Source organism: Osmerus mordax, chromosome 6, assembly GCF_038355195.1.
Source record: "Osmerus mordax isolate fOsmMor3 chromosome 6, fOsmMor3.pri, whole genome shotgun sequence".
In the NCBI taxonomy this organism is placed as follows: Eukaryota; Metazoa; Chordata; class Actinopteri; order Osmeriformes; family Osmeridae; genus Osmerus; species Osmerus mordax.
This window is the reverse complement of record NC_090055.1, coordinates 5,260,407-5,280,900: the sequence shown is the minus strand read 5'-3', so window position 1 is coordinate 5,280,900 and position 20,494 is coordinate 5,260,407. Positions and strand designations below refer to the sequence as shown.

The following is a 20,494-nucleotide window of genomic DNA, read 5'->3' as shown; positions in this document are numbered from 1 at the left end:
CTACTTGTCATCTTTCCCAGTTACCCATGGTTGTGGTTGTTTATATTACTGCTCCCTAACCTCAGGTGACTACGGCTTCGGGAACCAAGTGCTTTGCTTGTCGTTCCGCTGCAGAGAGAGACAAATGGATCGAGAATCTTCAGAGAGCCGTCAAACCCAACAAGGTGAGAGAAAAGGAAAAAGGAGAGATGGGAGAAACTGTAAATACTTGTTCTATGTCTGTTTGTGTGGCTCTTTGTGCGTCTCCACTTCCATCGCTTCCTTCTATTTCACGCCTTGATAGACTTCTTTTGGCCCGCTGTAGCCTCCATTAATGTTGGGATTGTTCCACAGTTGATGTAAATCTATGCACTTTTCCAAACACTTTATTTCTTATTTACATGAGAGGCAACAGGTCTAGCCATTCAGAACTGGCTGATTAAAATAAGAATGTAATATAATTTCACTCCAGAAAGATCTCGTAGGTCCACTTACAAAAAACAGCCCATCCTCTGTTATTGAAAAGGAGGAGGCTGTCCCAGAAATATAAAACTAGTTTTGATGGCACACCAGGGACAAGAAGTTATTAAAGTCAAACTGAGAGGAAGCCTCATGTGGACCGACTCATCCAGATGCTTGGACTACAGGGGTCTAGGCTGAATCACCAAACTCCAAGGACTCGACGCAGTTGCATCGCAAAGGAGATGCATGTCGGAACGCCACTGAGATTAGTGCGACAGAGAGACTGGAATGTTTCTTCATGTTTTACGTGTGTCTCTGGGCTTCTTCATGCTCTGTCTTCTGATTGAAATTTGTACAGTAAAACTCAGACTAATATGTTCTCGGGCGTTTGGTGGCTGCATCGATTGTCAGACAGCATACCAATGGAGCACTCAAGAACTAAAGGCATAGGAAAATTGCAGATATATTTAGCCTTCTAAATAGAGGATTAAGAGCAGGCCGACTGTTCCAGTGGCATTTCAGACGGTTTAAATGACTCAGCCCCCCTTACTGGTAGATCATTCCCTGCAATCAACACAGCACTCTCTTCTCCCATGGGAGATTACAAATTTAGTTTCTTCTTTGTGATCATGTTCAGGAATGCATCTTTCTACTGCAATGTGATGTAACCGTTCAAAACATCTACTCTTATCACTAAAAAATCATTGTGTTATCAAATTCTACCCCATGCCATGTTATGTCTTCTTTCTTTCTTTTTTCTTTCATATTTCTTACTATCCCTCCCTCCTTCCTTCCATTCTTTTTTATCCCTTTCTCCATGTTTGCTCAGTGTCTCCTGTTTAGTTTTATTTAACTATACTTGACCGTACCATTGTCTTCCTCTGTCCACCACTTTCCAGGACAACAGTCGGAGGGTGGACAATGTCCTGAAGCTTTGGATTATCGAGGCACGGGAGCTCCCAGCCAAGAAACGCTACTACTGCGAGCTCTGCCTGGATGACATGCTGTACGCACGCACCACCAGCAAGCCCCGAACTGACACAGTCTTCTGGGGTGAACACTTTGAGTTCAACAACCTGCCTGCTGTCCGGAACCTCCGTCTTCACCTATACAAGGAGACTGACAAGAAAAGACGCAAGGTGAGATCTACCGCTTTGGCGGGCTGACAGTAAGGTCTTGCAATTTGCTCATTATTAAAGATAATGACAGATAAACCTTTCCCTTTGTAACTCAAGAGTAATAGGCAGCAAACGACCAAGTCCAGTGTTCCCTGTAGTTTTCATGCGTTTATTTCTTCTTCTAAAAGGAAAAGAGCACTTACCTGGGACTGGTCAGCATTCCCATCTCAAGCATCACCGGACGACAGTTTGTCGAACAGTGGTACCCCGTCATCCAGCCTAGCGTCCTTGCCAAGGGTGGGGGTGTAGGAGGGGGCAAGATCATCAATGCCTCGATACGCCTCAAATCACGGTACCAGACCATGAGCATCCTGCCCATGGAGCTGTATAAGGAGTTTGCAGAGTACGTCACAAATAACTACCGCACCCTGTGTGCTGTGCTCGAACCGCTACTGAGCGTCAAGAGCAAGGAGGAGGTGGCCTGTGCCCTCGTGCACATACTGCAGAGCACAGGGAAAGCAAAGGTAAGGTTAGACATTGATTTCAAGAAATCCATTGTGGAGATGATATGATTAAATCGTTTATTTACAGTACCCGCTTGCATAGACAACCCGCTAGTAGAGGGTAAAATTGGAAATTGGATCATCTGACCGATGATAGGACAGTGAAACGTGTTAAAAAAGGCTTTTATAAATGTTATCTTTTATCTGTTGCCTTTTACAGGATTTTCTGTCCGACATGGCAATGTGTGAGGTAGACAGGTTCATCGACCGAGAACACCTTATCTTCAGAGAGAACACTCTGGCCACCAAAGCCATAGAAGAGTACCTCAAACTGATTGGACATAAGTACCTCAAGGATGCAATAGGTAAAAATGCAACAACAACAAAATCCACAATCATGGAAATATCAATTATATTTTCAAGTTGTTGACTTTGTCTGTTTGCTAACAGTTAGTCGATGTGTTTGCGATTGTGTGTCACGTAGGTGAGTTTATAAGGGCACTGTATGAGTCGGAGGAGAACTGCGAGGTGGACCCAATGAGGACTCCACCGTCGGTCCTCCCAGACCATCAAGCCAATCTCCGCATGTGCTGTGAACTGGCCCTCTGCAAGATTGTCAACTCCCATTGGTCAGTGTATAGTATGCCTAACATATTTATAATGTAGAATGTGGAAAGTATTAGGTAGGAGATTTAAACACTGGTAATTTACCAAGTGCTAAAACCTTTGAAATTGCTCTCCTCAATCTCAAATAATTGGCCAACTAGTAAGTCTCAGCAAGATAAAATGCGTCAGCCATTTTAAGCCATTTCTGTAATATCTCTGTACAGTGTGTTCCCACGAGAGCTGAAGGAGGTCTTCGCATCTTGGAGAGTGCGCTGTGCAGAGAGGGGGCGGGAGGACATTGCCGACCGTCTCATCAGCGGCTCCCTCTTCCTGCGCTTCCTGTGTCCAGCTGTCATGTCCCCCTCGCTGTTTAACCTCACCCAGGAGTACCCTGACGAACAGACATCGCGCACGCTCACCCTCATTGCCAAGGTGGTGCAGAACCTGGCCAACTTCTCCAAGTCAGTTCACCTGCGCAACGTGACCACCACGCGTGCACCTTTCTCAGACAAAGTGTTTTCCCTTCTGTGTCTCTTTAATCGCCTAAATCAGTTTGTTCTTTTTAACAACTGTGCCTCCCTTGCATCTCATTCCCAGGTTTGGCATTAAAGAGGAGTACATGTGCTTCATGAATGAGTTCCTCGAAATGGAGTGGGGCTCCATGCAACAGTTCCTGTATGAGATCTCCAACCTGGACAGCGTGAGCAACGCGGGGGGCTTCGAGGGCTACATCGACCTGGGCAGGGAGCTGTCCATACTGCACAGCCTGCTGTGGGAGGTCATGGCCCAGCTCAGCAAGGTAGGAGACCCCTTGATTATACGCCAACAAACCAATGAATATGCAGAACTGAACTAGAATCGCTTGTGAACAAGAACATTGTCTATTTCCACCTTTTCCTTGTATCGATATCGTTGTTTCCTGTTTCTTTCTGCCGTAGGATGCCATTATAAAGCTGGGCCCCCTGCCCCGTCTCCTGAATGACATCAGCATGGCCTTGCGCAACCCCCACCTGCAGAGACAGCCCAGCCACCAGACAGACAGGATCCAGGAGAGACAAACAGACCGGCTGCTCTCGCGGCCCAGCTTCAACAGAGGAGTCTCCTCCGAGTTCCAGAACCTTATGATGAGGGACCTGAACAGGTAGGCAATCAATGAAGAGTCGAGGAGGAAGAAAGAGTTGGGTAAAGGTTGATTTGATGATATAATGGTTGTTTCATACATGTATTTCATCTTTCCAGCTCCATAGACATCACTCGCTTGCCTTCCCCTACCTCTGGAGTGCCCGGTGGGGGTAACATGCCGACCCGTGCTCAGATGAGTTTCCAGGAGCGCGACCATCTACAACGAGCCAACTCCAAAGACGTTTTTTATGTGACCCGCCCTCCCCTGGCCCGCTCCAGCCCTGCCTACTGCACGAGCAGCTCCGACATCACCGAACCGGACCCTAAGGTCAGTTTCCCACCACAGAGTTGAGGAGGAAGGTTTCCTTCAACCTTTAGAACAGAAGATTTGGCTGTCAGTTTGGATTTAGAGCAGTCGTTAATTAAAGGTCCTGCACTGTCATTTTGTTTCTTTCATCCGAGTAGTGCTCCTTTTAATGTTTACAGAGCAAAAACAAAACTCCTGACTAACTTGTGAACCCTGTTGAATATTATTACCAGGACACCATGTTCTTTCCCATTTTTGGTGAGCACTGCACACTTTACATGGTATTTCATCTTTACTGGCACACCTAGCACCTTCTGGATACATTTATTAATATATAGGGAAAAGAATGCAGGGCAACCATTGGTGTATAAAAAAACAAAACTAGGATAGACATCATCACATATCTCTCCCATTCTACTAATATTTATTTGATCCAGGCAACAGAGGCAGTGCTGTTTGGATCAAGAATCCTCCAAGAAAGTCAATTAGTTATCCTCTTTAATTATTTGTTGTCCCTATTTAAAGTTCACATTACAATTTACAGATTCATATTTAAAACTTTTTTGATAAACATATTAGGACAATACAGGGCCTTTAAGATGGTAGTAGTATAATGTAGGAAAGTATAGTAGTAGTTGGATAATCTTCCTAGTCTTATCTATTCAAATGATATGCTAATGCAAGAAGGTTGATGTTATGACATATATGTGCTTTATTGCAATTACTCACTTTGTACCTTAGTAGTGCATTCTGGGATTGAGGACGTGAGATCCCCCTATGGAAAGATTATGCTCTGTTTATCAGCCGAATGCCACCTGACATTGCAGATTAACGGAGCGCACACAAGCCTATTATATCCCCCTTACCTAGGTGCTCAGTGTCAATAAAAGCGTGTCTATGATGGACCTCCAGGACTCCAGAATGAACAGCGTGTCTAACCTGCAGTCGGTGGAAATGCTCAACTCCTCCCAGGCCTCTCTCGCTGGCATGGGCAGTTTCGGGGGCCTTAGCAGCGGTGGTGGGGGAGGAGGCCTCGGCTCAGGCCTGAGCAGCCAGCTGCGGGCCGGCGGCCGTCTGTCAGCCGGCTCAGGGGGCTCCAGCATGTCGGGCGGCCTTCGGCTGAGCCAGCTGAGCCAGATGGGCGCAACCACCGACTCGCTGTCCCAGCAGCAGCAGCAGCAGGCGGCCGCCATGCGCTACCCGCTTTCCTTCCAGAACCCCCTCTTCCACCTGGCCACGGCTGACGGGCCGCAGCAGCTCCACCACCAGCACAGCCGAGCCCAGCCTCCTCCGCCCCTCCTCCTGGCCCCAGAGCCAGAGCCCTCGCACCCAGCCTATATCCCCCAGTTTGCCCATGGCGGGTTCTCCCGCAGTGAGGACCTGTCCACCCTCAGGCCAGCTCCGGGCCACCTAGGACAGCCCAGCATCATTCATTCGCACAGCTACAGCGATGAGTACAGCAGGGCTGACTATGGGAGGCGGCAGATGTCCATGCATGTGCAGGTAGGTGGGAAAGGCTGTCGATATTAATAATGTTCGTAACATCAATGATGTCTGTTCATTATATAAGGAAACACAGACAGACCCGTTGTGGATTAGGTAAAAGGAGGTATTTTAAGGTTTGTATGTCAAAATAATTTAAATTCTGGTGTTCTCTTGCTCTCTTGGTTAGGATAATCTCCAGCAACAGCATCAGATGATGGCATCACAGACAGGCACATCCCACTCCTCTCTGGCCACTCCCCCCTCCACAGTTCAACCTGTGCGCCAGAGTTCCGTGGCCCCGCCTCCTGCTCAGCGCGTCAAATCCCAGACCTCACATCAGTTGTCCGTCAGTGCGGCTGCTGCACCTGCCCCTCCTGCAAAAACGCGGCCACCTAGTGGCAACCTGCTCCAATCACCAGAGTCAGGCTATGGGGGTCGGCAACCAGCGCCACGGCAGCAACTGTCCGTCAAAGATAACACAGCCCCTGGACTGCCGCACCAGCAGAGCTCTGTCAGGGAGAGCCAAAGTCCACAGGGGGGCGCCAATCAGTCTACACAGCAATCACCACAACAGCAGCAGCAACAACCACAACAACAGCATCTGCTTAAACCATCCATCAGCAAACAGGTACATTCCCCGTGGCTTGAATCAGCGTTTATCATTTCGCCACGCACTGTCCTAAGCTGCACCCTTAGATGGCCAGTACAATGAATTGTTATATTTATATTGAGTTTTCTTCTACCCAGGGTTCCCAGTCACCCTCGACCCTTAACCCCCCAACGCCAGCCAATGAGAGAACAGTGGCCTGGGTCTCCAACATGCCTCACCTTTCAGCAGACATTGAGAGTTCACGGATTGACCGTGAGGACTTCAAGCTGAAAGAGTACTCCAAGAGCATGGATGAGTCGCGCATGGACAGGGTGAGTTTCTATCTCAGGATTTTCACAAATAATTCTAAAAATCTTATCATTGTCAGAGAATTTACCATTCCACACGAACATTCTATTGTGTTTAGTAAATTAAGCTCTTACTAATCAACCTGAGACTGTGAGACAACACAAGTGTAGAAATGGTCTGAGTCATATCTTCAACTATGGCTCCTTAATGTAGGGTGCAGATGTCAAGGAAATGCAAGTCATATCAGTACAGAACAGATGGCGAGGAGATGCTAGTTTATAAATGATTTAAAGAGAAGCCTCTAAGGGTTAACCTGAATAACACTGAAAGTACTCAAACTTTTAGCTCACACGAGTCATACTAAAGCACTTTAGCTCACACGAGTCATACTAAAGCACTTTAGCTCACACGAGTCATACTAAAGCACTTTTTAGAATATTTAATAGTTTATGATTGATAACTAAATATATTCAACATGTATACAACATAATAAATATCAGAGTGTTCAATGAAACATTTTAGAGGGAGTGCTACCTAAAGATCTTTGTTCCGTTTTGCTCCTTGACTATGTTCTGGCACAGAATCAAAGTATATCATGAAGAGACAGTAAACTTTGAGTCACTTGTGATGCCCCTGCGTTGCAATGTTCTTTTATCCTCATTTATTCTTTGCTCTCTTTTCCATCACTACCTCAGGTGAAGGAGTACGAGGAGGAAATCCATTCCCTGAAGGAACGTCTGGTGATGTCACACAAGAAGCTGGAGGAATATGAGAGGAGACTGGTCTCCCAAGAGCAACAGACCAGTAAGATCCTCATGCAGTACCAGAACCGGCTGGATGATAGCGAGAGGAGGCTACGGCAGCAGCAAGTGGAGAAAGACTCCCAAATTAAAGGAATAATTAACAGGTAAATAGAGGGGCGGAGGGTGCACATACTGTTTTCAAAGGTTAATGACTGCCAATTTCAGTGACTCCTTAATACATCATTGTATAAATTGACTGGGACATTGTCTTGCAAAGTCATTTCAGGGGGGGGGGGGCACACATCACTGTTCATAGACACCCCTGGAAGAGAGAGGGTGACACATAGACAAATAAGAGAGAAGGAAAATCATTCGGTAGAGTAGTTTTCATGGCTTTGGTTTACAATGGCATGAGAATACCTTTGCTTTACAAATCTGGTGACTTGTTCAGAGTGCAGACAATCTTCCACAGGCAAGTGGTGCTTTTCAGTAGTTATACAATGGGGCATTATCATAGAGTCTTCTTTTACATTTCGACTTTGACATCAAAAGTTGATGCCAAAGTAATAGAGATATAGCATGTAACTTCCCCAGTATACCTGGTGTTACGATTTTAGTAAAGAGGTCTTTTTTTTCATGACAAGGCCATCATAAAAAAATAACATTCGTCACTGACCTGAAGAATGCTAACACGATTCAATAGTGTAGCAATAGATTAGGTTGAGATTGAAATCATGTGTTTTGGTAACTGGAAAGGTACACAAAGGCACCTGTTTCATTACCCTGTCTAAACAAAATAATGTTTTCCTTCGTCAATGACGAATGAAACCAGTTGATATTCAATTCTACAACAAGATTTTGCGAAAATTATTCATAAATACTTTTGTAGTCCACAATTTATATCATCGATAGATTGTCACAGAGAATATTGCCACTTCTAATCCATTTCAGGGAAGAAGAAGTGGAATGAAGAACCGAACCTGACCATCTTTTATGGAGTACATCCCATCCATAATCCCCCAAATACTAACTCTGTTCATAAGATCTCTAGACTCTGTGCTATTGCACCCTACTGCAGCCATTTTGTATCAACAAATAGAAACTGTTGATCCATTTTTCCAATAGTTTCTGCATTATATGTAGAGATTATTCCTATTATCTTCAACTGTGACTGACTTTTCCAACAGATTGCATTTTAAAAGCACAACTGAGGATTAAGAATTGACGTCATGTGATTAAAACTTGATCTGCACTTTGTGAAGCAGTTTGTGCAATGACGTCCCTTTGGAACCTAAAAGGCATAATCCGCCAGTGGTGTTAATGACAGAAAAGCTTGCAAGAAGGACAAAGCAAGTACAGGACATGATGCTAGTTCTTCCATTTAAGATCCAGGTGATCTATCACAATCATGTGCACTGAAGGACTTCAGCAGTGGCACCATCAAACGAGGTTTCCATAAGAATGCTAATGGGGACTATAACCTCGTTTGAGAAGCTAAGACCATTGTATAACTTGGTGGAGTGACAACACTTTGTAGTCCTAACACAGACAATAGATTAGTTATCTTTCCCCTTAACGCTGAAGAGGATGTCAGTGTCCTTCATGAAGTGATACAATTTGGTCACTGAGCTTCAGAGATATTCATACAAGACTCCTTCTTAAAAGTAGAGTACCACAGTAAGGAGTTATGTGACATTTCAAACATGTAGACAGCAAATGCTAACTTGATATCTGCATGCACAACTTGGACTTTCACATGGATATTTGCACTGATACCAAAAGGCGCTGGAGTTCGGAAAGCCAATCTCACATTAGGATTTTGTTCTACATACTTCTATAACGTCTGGCAGGCTGTGAGACAGGTAAAATGTGTGGCAGTGAAGATGTCCAGTTGTTGATCAATTGTAAATTCAGCTTGCAGCAATTGGATTGATCATGTGTCCTCCAAAAGGACAATCTTTTGGAGGTCTAATTTACACACACACACCATAACTTTTCATGACGCTTTTCCAATCTCATTAATCATTAATTCCGAAAACTAGGATATTTAAATATTGTGTGAAAGCTTTTTCGTCTGCTTAATCCAGTCTGGGACTAACAGCTGCCATAAGACGAAATGAGACGGTTTTGTACCTTTTTCATTTATCGAAACTACCTATATTCAAACCGTCTCACGTCAATAATGACAAAGCGTAGCAAAGCACTGACAGGCAATACAGATTGTTTTTAAAGAAATCTGTTAGCCCATAACTATCTTTACTGCTTGACTACCTGGATCACCTAGCATATGTTAGTTGATGTCAACACTTGTCTTCTCAAGGGCAATCTGGCTAGCCTGCCAAATTGAGCTTTATCACTTTCCTAACATTGTGATCTGAGCTGTGTTGCCAAACGATTTTCAGACTGGCTAGTTTCGTCTCATCTCGGCTGTTAGATCTGAACTCATCTGAATTATCTTGGTTGCTGGAGTGCTGTGTAAGTGTTATTTCTTGAAGGGAAGATGACAGATTGTACAGCATAATTAACTATTTTTGAATATGTTACCCATAGCCTTTCGAAGTCTGTGTTGTATGAGCCATACCAGTAATAATCTATTAAGATACTATTTGTGAATTCTATTGTAATATTATCAATGAAATTATCAATTGTGACTATTTTAATCTACTGCAATAGCAAATTCTTTTTGAAAGATATGTGCAATAATAGTTGGAATTAGACCATCTTTATGAACATTAAAAATTACGGTATATTTGCAGAACATGTATGCACTCAGGCACATATAGTACATTATATACATACATAGGCTACTTAGAAATATACATAATCAAACAAAATGTTCATGCCTACAGTACCTACTCCATACTGTACATGATTATGGTACACCTGCACTAAAAGGTAGAATCAGCAAATTGATGGTGCCATAAGTAGCCGAGCAACTTCAAAAACAAAGAAATATGTACAGATAGAACTTCACTTTGTCATTTTACACTTAAAAAGGCCTATGCATCTATTATTTCACTTGTATTCATATGGTAGAGAGCATTTGGACAAAAGAGTGCCTTACATGTTTTGGGCACCTCAAGTTTGACCAAACAAGTTTGATTGATTCTCTGAATGCCATTGGGGTGCTCTGCTTCGCACAATATAACCAAGGTAAAAACAGTGTAGCACCCCATTTTTGGAGAAGCATGTCCAAACACTCTATACCATGTGAAAACAATGCATAATCTTTCTTAGAAAACAAAAAAGTGGATTCACTTAGTGGATCTATGGCCTAATCTAACTTCACTCTTCTTTTGCATCCGCTGCTTATGGTTCTGTCAAATCGCTGAATTCTTGTTTCATTTAAGGCTTTGACCTGGTGCCATTGACAGTATCAATTTAACCTTACAAACATAAACGACTTATTTATATTTTCACATCAGATACTGTCAAGCCCTAAATATGATAGATACAGCTTATGTTCTGCACAATTAGTTTTGAAAGTCTCTTTTTTATTCAGGCATATTTGTACAGTTAAAAATGATAAAAATCACAAAAATGAGACAAAGTTGGATATCCTTAGAATATATTAATGATTTCTCATATTATTTAATGTTATCATTAAGATTTTTATCTATATTATTTTGCTGTATATGCTTGATTTAAGATTTTATTTTGCAGCTAATGGTGGTGTCAAGAGACATGGTGATCAATAATGTTTGTTTAAGAACGATAGCGCTTTGAAAACTGTCAGGTGTTTTATGCAGTTATGATATGGTTTGTCTGTAAGAATTATTAACAAAAGGGCAACAATTGAATTCATCTCTTCAAGAAAAGTAGATTATAGCTTTCGTTTCAATATCATATACCCGCCTTTCTTTTGGTAGCAAGCATTTGTAGGCTATATAGATTGTATTACATAAGAATTGCTTTGTTAGTGCTTACATATATTATCAGATTTGTGGCTAGTCACTGTGCAGGAAAGCCATGTTGAATGGCATGGCTAAGAGCAGCATGGGGTAGGGGTTGACTGTCCATGTACATGTGTAAGGTGACTTCACACGATATATGACCCTAATCTGATACCTCAGTCCCCTGCATTTTTTCTTTGTAGCTGCAAATCCAGACATAATGACATGCTCCTGACCTCATGTTGATAAATGCCCACATTGTTTTAACTGCATGTAAGACTTGACCTCACAAGCACACTACTTGAAGCGTAAATGGATAAACAGGTTTATTTTTGGTACATATCACCCATGTGAATCACTGTCTGCCTTTTGAAGTCATGTCAAAATTCTATTGTATACTCATGTGGCATTCCATTGTTTTTGAGACAGTGCTAATGTTTCTGTCAGTGCTTATGATTCTTTTTTCCCCTTATTTTTTGTAAAATAATCAACACTGTACATTCTTTATGGAATAAAACATCCAAACGCCTATGTTTGAAACTTCACCTGTGGATTTTCATTATTTATTAATGTTAAGCGTTAGACCATATGACCAGAGTAGTGACAAGCTGAGCTAATTTAAGGCAGGATTTCAAAGTGGAGGCTATGACAATGACAATTAAAATCAGTATTATGTGATCTTATTTTTGCCCTACTCAGTGCAAATATTTATCTGCATTTTACTATGTGGCTTTCAATTTATTGGCAATTTATCTTATTAGGAACACCAAATACAACTGCTCTCTATTTTCCCACTTTAAATTGGCTCTACAGTGTTAACAATGTCCTGAACTCAATATGTCCCTTTTTCTTTTATTAATTAATCCTTGGTCAGTGTTTTGTTCAACTCAGTTCTTTGGATATTGCAGGGATTTTCATTCCCTTTGTCAGCAATTTTCCAATCAGTTTCTGTATGGCATTAAACAGTAATGTCACTCAATCAGAAAGGGGAGGTGATACGATAAAACAGTAATGATTTGTATGATAAGAAAAACACTGAGGACTGTTTTTGTTCATTCTAGAATATCAACCAGGTAGTGAGTAGTATGTTTTAAATACCTTTCACAAGGTAAAAAAACTGCTATCAACAAACAGCTGGTCAATACCCTGGACTTACCAATATGGCACTAACTTCACATGTGACTTCAATGACCTTGTGTATCTGCCAAATAAATCACGTTGAACAATTTGCCTCAAATGACGATGATCCCGGGGGGTTAGGGGGTCAGTAATGACTGCTCTGCTCACTGTTCCCTACCTGGAGGAAACACAATACATGGAAACTAGCAAGAAGAAGAGAACGCACTGCAAGAATAGCACCTCTCGGACAGCAGTAATGAGCTCGCTTAAACCTGCAAGCAGACACTTTGAAATGGTTGTCAGCAGGATTCGCGATTGAGGCCGTGGTACGCCCATGTTGCTGACTCTCAGTCATTCCCTGGGGATGATCAGAATCTAACATTCATTTATTTCTTCCTAGCACAATCACAATTACAATGTAGGCATGGTTATCCATGATTGTATTTGAAAGCACCCTCATTTGGAAGGAAATACCACAATAAATCCCTCGGGGGAGAATGAAAATAGTCGCAATTAACCTATTTTGGGGCATGATAATGTACAAGACTGTCATGCCAATGTTTGTTAAGATGACCGTTTTAATTGTGCCTGCTCAGTCCCTTCATGCTGCCTAGTGACTTTGTGTCTGCTTGAACTCACTATTATCTCTCTCTTCCTCCCCCTCTTTTTCTCTATCCCTTTCTCTCTCCACCCCCTCTTTTTTCTCTCTCTTCTTTCTTTCTTTCTTTCTTTCTTTCTTTCTCTCTCTCTCTCTCTCTCTCTCTCTCTCTCTCTCTCTCTCTCTCTCTCTCTCTCTCTCTCTCTCTCTCTCTCTCTCTCTCTTTCTCTCTCGCTCTCGTTCTCTCTCTCTTTTTCTCTCTGTCTCTATTTCAAGGCTCATGGCTGTGGAGGATGAAATCAGGGGAGGACCCGTCATTGAGCCAAAAACTAGGATATTTGCAGATCAGGTCTGTCTTCCCCTCTCTCTCTCTCTCTCTCTCTCTCTCTCTCTCTCTCTCTCTCTCTCTCTCTCTCTCTCTCTCTCTCTCTCTCTCTCTCTCTCTCTCTCTCTCCTCTCTCTCTCTCTCTCCCTCTCTTTCTCTCTCTCTCCCTCTCTCTCTCTCTCTCTCTCTTTCTCTTGACCGTAACTTGTCTGTTTGCTGTGTGTAACCCTTCCTCTGTTTGTCTTGACTTGTCCCTCTGTTCTCGAGTGACTGGTGTCAACGTGTTTGGGTCTTTCGTAAACCAAAAATTGTCTGTCCACATGTTATGCCACAGATTGGTCAGTCTTTTAAGATGGCAAAATGTCCAGGTTGGGACCATAGCTGGGTCTGAGATCACCACCCTTTGAACTTTTGATTTATTGGAGCATGATGGTGTCACATTTATGTCATTTTTCTACATAATGTTCAGATTATGTAGGTTCTGTTCTGAGAATGGACTTTGCGCGGCCCTCTGAAGTCTTCCGAATCTACACTCAGTGTTGGCCGTTCTATACATTCCTCAGCCCCATCTTCTGTCTAATCCAATACGCCCACCTTCAACCATGAGTCATGCTGCCAAGATATCCGTTTCCAGTGTATGTGTGCGTGGGTGAGTGCGTGTGCATGTGTGAGTGCGCTGTAAAACAACCCCCAATGTGTCTCACAAGACTCTGAGCATCCAAGAATTGTGTCCATCCATTCAAATCAAATCCTTGTTGCTGAGACCCAATCACTTGCCTACTCTTACCAAACCATGTGCCATGATTCTAACCTGCATAGAGAAAGAGAGCCAACAGACAGAGTCCTATATATATTTGTTATTTGTTTGCAAGGACCTTACGGAATTTCCAGAGAGATTTATTTCGTGAACATCAGAACTCCTTCAGAGAATCCTGTTAAGAGCAGTCCAGCACATCTGCAAGGAATCTAATACTCAGGACTTCAACCACGCTTTGAGGGGGCACAGATCCAGAATCCCATATCCAACTCTCCCATTTTCGTGCTAACATTCCCCCCCCCCCCCCCCCCCCCGCACACACACACAAACGAAGAATTCAGTTTTAAGATTATCACAGCCACAAGCTTGTCGTTTGGTGTAACGCACATGCACCACTCATACAGTATGTCATAGAGGAATTCATGAACTGTATATGTGAGTTCGAGTTGGGTTCTGTGCCTGTGTGTCCTGACATTTCATGCACTGCAGTGTACTAGACTGAAATACACATGATCACGACATCACGTTGTAACATTATCCTGAGAGTATCTTTGGGATGGATATGGGATTGATATGATAAAAAGGTTCTAAAGGGTTATATTACTGTAACAGAAATAATATAATGATTGATTGACTGGCCGTTGCACAGGGGGTGATCTTGTTGTCCATGATTCCTCTCCCAACTTGATGTTACTTCTGTGTTCCATGCATTGTCTCAGGTATTAGGAATGTGAGGTGTATCGTGCTCGTTTCATCTCGATCTATTCTATATCTGTTGTGTCTTATGTCAATGACTGATGATTGTTCCGTGTCAGTTTGTGTATGTTTGTGTTACGTAATATCCGTGTGCTCATTTGTCTGTCTTCTAGTGTTATTTGTCTTATTGGTTAGTATTAACACACATGTTCTTGAGTGCCTGATATTTCTCCTGGTTAATAATTGCATGCTAAGCAGTAGCATGACTTACCATTCTCTTGTGATCTTGTAGCTTCCGGAGAAGTACAGAGACTTGGCTATTCAAGGTCTTGTGGATTAATGAATGATGTTTGAACTGCTTTCAGATGCAGATGTCTTTACCACCGCAAGCTGTAACACCCCTGACTTAAACTTAAGCATGTGTGTGAAACATAAGTTTCTTCTTGTGTTTTATGGCTGCTGAGTTTTGCGTTGGTGGGTGAATGTAGGCCTGTTTTTACGTAACTGTTTTTATTGTTTGTGTGCCTCTGTGTGTGTGTGTGTGGTCGATGTTTGTCTTTTGTGTTTTCTAATTGTGCCGTATGTAACGTGTACTGTTCCTTTGGCCAGCGAGTGTCCCCACTCCTCCTCAGCCCTCATCTCCGTCCTCCTAACGTCCCGCGGTGCACTCCTGCCTTCCCTCTTTCACTTTCCTTGCCCTCTTCCCTCTCTCTATCTCTCCTCTTGTGTTGATGAGATACGGTGATTTCTCTTAGGGGAGGCGTCAATCCATCCTAGTGCAGCCCCGTCTCGCGCCCGTCCCTCCCCGAATGCACAGGTAATCAAACCAGCATACACCTCAGTGGACTTACCGCTGTACATCAATCCATACTCCGCTTTGATTCCTTCACTGTACTACATGTGCGTCCCTGTCTGTGTGCAGCACAGCTCACACTGAATCAAAACACTCAAATGACCTTTAAAGATAGATGGTACACACCAATTAGTCAACACACAACATGATAGTGCTTTACATACCTTCTAATTGACCTTATTCCTTAGTGTGTATATTTTATCATTTATCTTTTTTATTATTATTTCAGACAATATGCATGTACCCATAGGAACTGCTGCAATGCTTTACAGCATAAAGTAGAGCATGGGACATTTATAATTTTTTTATACAAGATCATTGACACACCATTAGACATCTGGCTTTAAGCGATACAGAGCTAATTGTAACACAGACAAACCTGCCAATATCATTTGCACAAATTCAGTCACATACGGAGAACTTCCTGTAAACACTTTGCTTCAGAATTCGCCATCAAACTTCAAGTTCGATTGTAGAATTCTAGATATAAATGCAGAGAAATACGAACAATCTGTGGTCTGCCATCGATTTCACAGCTCCGATAGAATTAGGTGTGGGCAACCTAATCTCCCTCATCACATAATCAGTGACTTCATCCTTTCACAGTTTTTCTGTTTCAGTTTGTTTCGACAATCATTTTTTTCATACGCTGGTTTTAAATGATGGTACTTACATGAAAGTACTTCATGTAGTTCTCATTATCAACTTGAAAATGTATATTTGTGCAAATGAGTATATTTGACTTACACACTTACAAACACTGCTTGCTTGATTAGTTGTTTGGTATGGATGCACATTCATGCACATAGAGCCAATAGTTTAGACCACTTCTGTTCAAACTAAGGCACACACGCTGCACATTGTGTCTCTATGCTACACATCACAGTGAATCATCAACATATCCATACAATTTGAGCCAACTACAGCCACCTCTTCCCAAGATAAATGACGGGAATTATGGGAAATCTCCGTATCTGACACGTTCCTTCCCTGAAAATTAACTGTTTGTGTGCATTTATGTTTTTGTGTTTTTGTGAGAGTATGTTAATGTAGTTCTGTGTGAATGTGTTTGTACAGGTTTGATATTGCACCTGGGCACATTAGTGGATCCAACATTCATGTATTAGTCATTGTGAACTGAATCAAGTGTGTCACCAACACGTGTTCTTGTTTTATTCTTTAATTTTAGGTTGATAAATGTTCTGTGTCTATATGTGACAGTTTATCTCGCCTTTTAAGTTTGAGATGTACATTTTCTTGGTAATTGTTCAACACAGGTTTATGATCCATTTTCACTTAATTTGCGCTTCTCTCAACATTATAATTTCAAACACAAGAGTAAATTATAAATGCATCAGTCAATATCTGATTATTGTGACATATGTTAAGGTCTCTGTGTTGGATAAATATAATTAAATATCCTTTCCACATACCTAAAATTACAATATAGGTCCAATTAATGATTTTTACCTTCAGCACTAACTTGAATCCGATGTAATTTTGAATCACCCAGTTCATGAAAATAAGCTTACTCCGCAAGTGGCCTTGGTGAACCGAGGGTGATGTTATGGTGGGGAAATTGTATCTTGCCTAGATATAATTTAAATTATCCTGGTGTTCTTATTGGCAATCTGTCAGAATTTACATTGTACTTCACAGTGCTTTGTAGGTTTAGTGAAACCTAGTCAGTGCCCACTTGGACGTTTCTTCTGGAAACTAGAAACTGACTGTACATGCTACATTCCTTTACTCAACATTTGTTGGTTTCTCGGAGGTCTTTTGATTTAATCTTGACTATGAATCATTAGGAATCAGGGAGTAAGTGCTGAAAATTTGCCATCCACCATATGACCATTTAAATGTTGGGGGGGCATCCTCTTAAACTGGAGTGTAATATAAAGCATTCATGAATGAACCTAATAGATGATGACACTCACCACATTTAGATTTGTTAGCCACAGTCTCATTGAATAAACCCAAGAAACATTTTATACACAGGTTTCTCAGAAGTTGGACCAATGCTTTTTTAGCTTGAATTATGGGTTAATTGAGGGTTTGTTGGGATATTTGTGAATCAGGTTTGATCATTATTTCATACTGGCAAAGAAACCCTATTGATTATTGTTGTCTCCATACCACCCGTCCTGTTGATTGCACCAAAGGAAATGAAAAATAGCTATTAGCACCAGGTACCTCTAATATCTTGGAAAATCTGTCATCTTTTTGTGCTTTGGTTCTGAGTGAGAAGAGAAAAGGTATGCAACTCAATATTTTTTTTTGATACTTTTTGGTTATCTTCTAGAGATGGAAACATCATCTTTCAAAGGACACGCTCTTGAAGATATGTAATGCTACAGCATTAAGCTTTGAACCTTCCGACTCATTTCTCTACTGGATGCAAATCTTACACCCTTCTTATGATACTTTCCCCTGTCTTTCCCTTCTCCAGTGCTTCATTTTCATCATAAGACTTTCATCACCAACTAAATGGCCAAATAAGTTAGACCATGCGTTCAGGAAGGGCCTGCATGTTTTACGCATAACAGTTTTATATAGTCGTACTTCAAACTATCTATACAGCCTTGCTTTTGGATATAAATGCAATTTTCCCACTGTATCCAAATCTGCCTTACACAATAACTCAACTGTTTTTTTTTCCTACTGCCTCAATACAGACTGCATTGAACAAGACTGGATATGACGGCTTGCACACAGAGCTTGATTTAAGTAATAACTGAAATGAATCTGGTTTATACAATGAAGCTATTCTGCACCAGTGTAGGTAAGGATAGATGAAAAAAAAAAACTTTGACTCATGCGCCAATCATAAGTTCCAACCCAGTGTTTCACAGGTTTATTTTATTAATAGAAAGCCATTGGTCACAATGGGTTTGGGTTCGACTTTTGGTTGGTGGATTTGACGATGTTTTGTAGTTTTGCAATTAGTTAGAGTTTACTTATTCAATACCTTATTTTAATCATCATTATAATCATCATTCTCAATTTAGTGCTTTCCTACATTACCTGTAAGTCTTCTGCATGGTAGTATACAGTATTAAACAAAAAAACGTGCTTTTATCCAATACAACAAAAAAAAAGACTACTGAGGTGGCGAAAACTCAAAGTTTTATAGTCTGTGTGTAAGGAAATTCTCACAGTTCTAACACAGTTCTGTGTGTTATTTTCTTAGTTGTCTCACAATCAAAAGTGTTTGGAACCTTCTCATTGGCAAAGAATGACAACTCTTCGTCTACTTTGACTTTTCGGACTCTGACCCAGTCACTGACTAATATCCCGTATCTCAGTATCATGATGGGATGAGGACGCCCTGACCTTGTTGTTCATCCTCAGAAGTTATGAAGTAATTCCTCCCACCCTCTCTTTCTATGTGCCCCGTCTCCTATGCTGTCCATCTCTATTGGTGTATTTCATATCTCTGCTTCGTAACTCATTTTCTTCTCTTTCTCTGTTGTTCCTCCCCATCTCTTTTGTCACATCCTTTTCTTTTTCTCCCTTGCTCCCCTTATCCTGGCTTATGCTAACCCCCTGACCTTCATGCGCACCTTTGCTTTTATCTTTTCCTTTTTGAGAATGACAATATTTCCTGTCTTTCTGTGCTCTGCGCATCAATCTCACTGTGAAATTACAATTTACTATCGTTTCTTCATGCTTTCTCTCTCAACTCCCCACAATTTGATAAAAAATTTGAAATCACATTTGGGATACTTTACTTTGATCGTCTTCACACCCCACTCCCCCTCCGGAGTACATTCCACACATTATATTCCATTGGTTACCTCTTCCCTGGATTGGCCAACTTTACACCTCTTCACATGCAACACCCTTCTCTGAATGTCCCTTCTCCCATTGCCATCTCTCCCCTCTGCTATCCCTCTCCTCCCCTCCCTCTCTCTCTCTGTCTCGCTAGGAAGAGCAGCTTTCCTCCCTGGGTACACCAGACCCCGGTGTGAAAACTGAAGGTGGAGGGGGAGGAGGAATGACCACCGATCCTGGCCCCCGAATCTCCTCCTTGGACATCTCCTCTCACAGCTTGCCCCGCAATGGAGTCCACCCCCAAAGCATAAACCCTCCCTCTCTCCCCACTCCACATCTGCAACCTAATCAGAATGGAGAGCTCCGTGGCAACCAAACATCCAACCCCCTGTGACAACTTTTAGACTGGGACCACAGGATAAACAACAGCAAGACTGTGCATAGGAAGAGGCGGAGCAGGTCAAAAACAACACAGAATCAAATCAGAGAGAGAAGACACAATTTAAAAACAGACATCCATTTTACTCCAATTTTAACGAAGGATGTGATGACTTGCGCATTTTTCCCAATTTATTTTATTTTTCTCAAGCCAGAGAGAGAAGAAATTTGTGGGAAGGAGTGGTTATTGTACACACATTGTACAATGCATTCAGTGTTAACACACCAGACTAAAGGGCTTTCAAATAAACCTGATCTAGTTTCCAAAATGCAGAGTCAGTAGGCTATCTGTCTTGCAGGACAAGATTATGATATCCTTTAGATATCCTTGGCAGGATTCTCACAAACTGTACACTGTTAAAATGAAGCAAACATGTACATACAGGTAGATTCACCTAACCAAGCAGGTAAATGGAAACATACTGTGTCACCAGTCGGTGGTCAAAAAAAGAAAAGAATCAAATGTAACCAAACACTATTGAATGTCTCACATCCCAAAGACTTCGTAGTAGTCAATAGAATAGTGCTATTTTCCATCTTGTGGTATTCAGTGATTCCCATGGGAACAGTTCCATTAATTTCCTGTCCTGAAAACGCCAGCTCTTACATGTCATCAGTCAAGAAGTGATCATTTAGTCTGGCTTCCTTAGTGCCTTTGAGTGTATTACAACAGGGTTTTCGAAACATCAAAGAAATATATGGTGATGGTATTAATACCCACAAAAGATGCTGTGAGAGATAAATACTAGGACAAGCGAGATACAGTTTAAGTGTTTGGATTTCAAAGACAAGCCCCATGGAAGGTACATGACACTTTC

General features: G+C 41.9%; 1 protein-coding gene across 1 annotated transcript in view; it reads left to right on the top strand.

Annotated features, from left to right (window-relative positions):
* Nucleotides 1-19,632, top strand: part of syngap1b (synaptic Ras GTPase activating protein 1b) — a 48,547-nt gene extending 28,915 nt beyond the window's left edge. The window contains exons 6-20 of the mRNA XM_067238954.1: nt 66-164; nt 1,341-1,580; nt 1,748-2,083; nt 2,283-2,427; nt 2,547-2,691; nt 2,893-3,129; nt 3,266-3,467; nt 3,607-3,809; nt 3,908-4,118; nt 5,010-5,600; nt 5,770-6,210; nt 6,330-6,503; nt 7,176-7,387; nt 13,110-13,182; nt 19,393-19,632. Coding sequence (XP_067095055.1) covers nt 66-164; nt 1,341-1,580; nt 1,748-2,083; nt 2,283-2,427; nt 2,547-2,691; nt 2,893-3,129; nt 3,266-3,467; nt 3,607-3,809; nt 3,908-4,118; nt 5,010-5,600; nt 5,770-6,210; nt 6,330-6,503; nt 7,176-7,387; nt 13,110-13,182; nt 19,393-19,632 — 3,549 coding nt within the window. The remainder of the gene's footprint in view (nt 1-65; nt 165-1,340; nt 1,581-1,747; nt 2,084-2,282; nt 2,428-2,546; nt 2,692-2,892; nt 3,130-3,265; nt 3,468-3,606; nt 3,810-3,907; nt 4,119-5,009; nt 5,601-5,769; nt 6,211-6,329; nt 6,504-7,175; nt 7,388-13,109; nt 13,183-19,392) is intronic.
* The last annotated feature ends 862 nt before the right edge of the window (nt 19,633-20,494 follow it).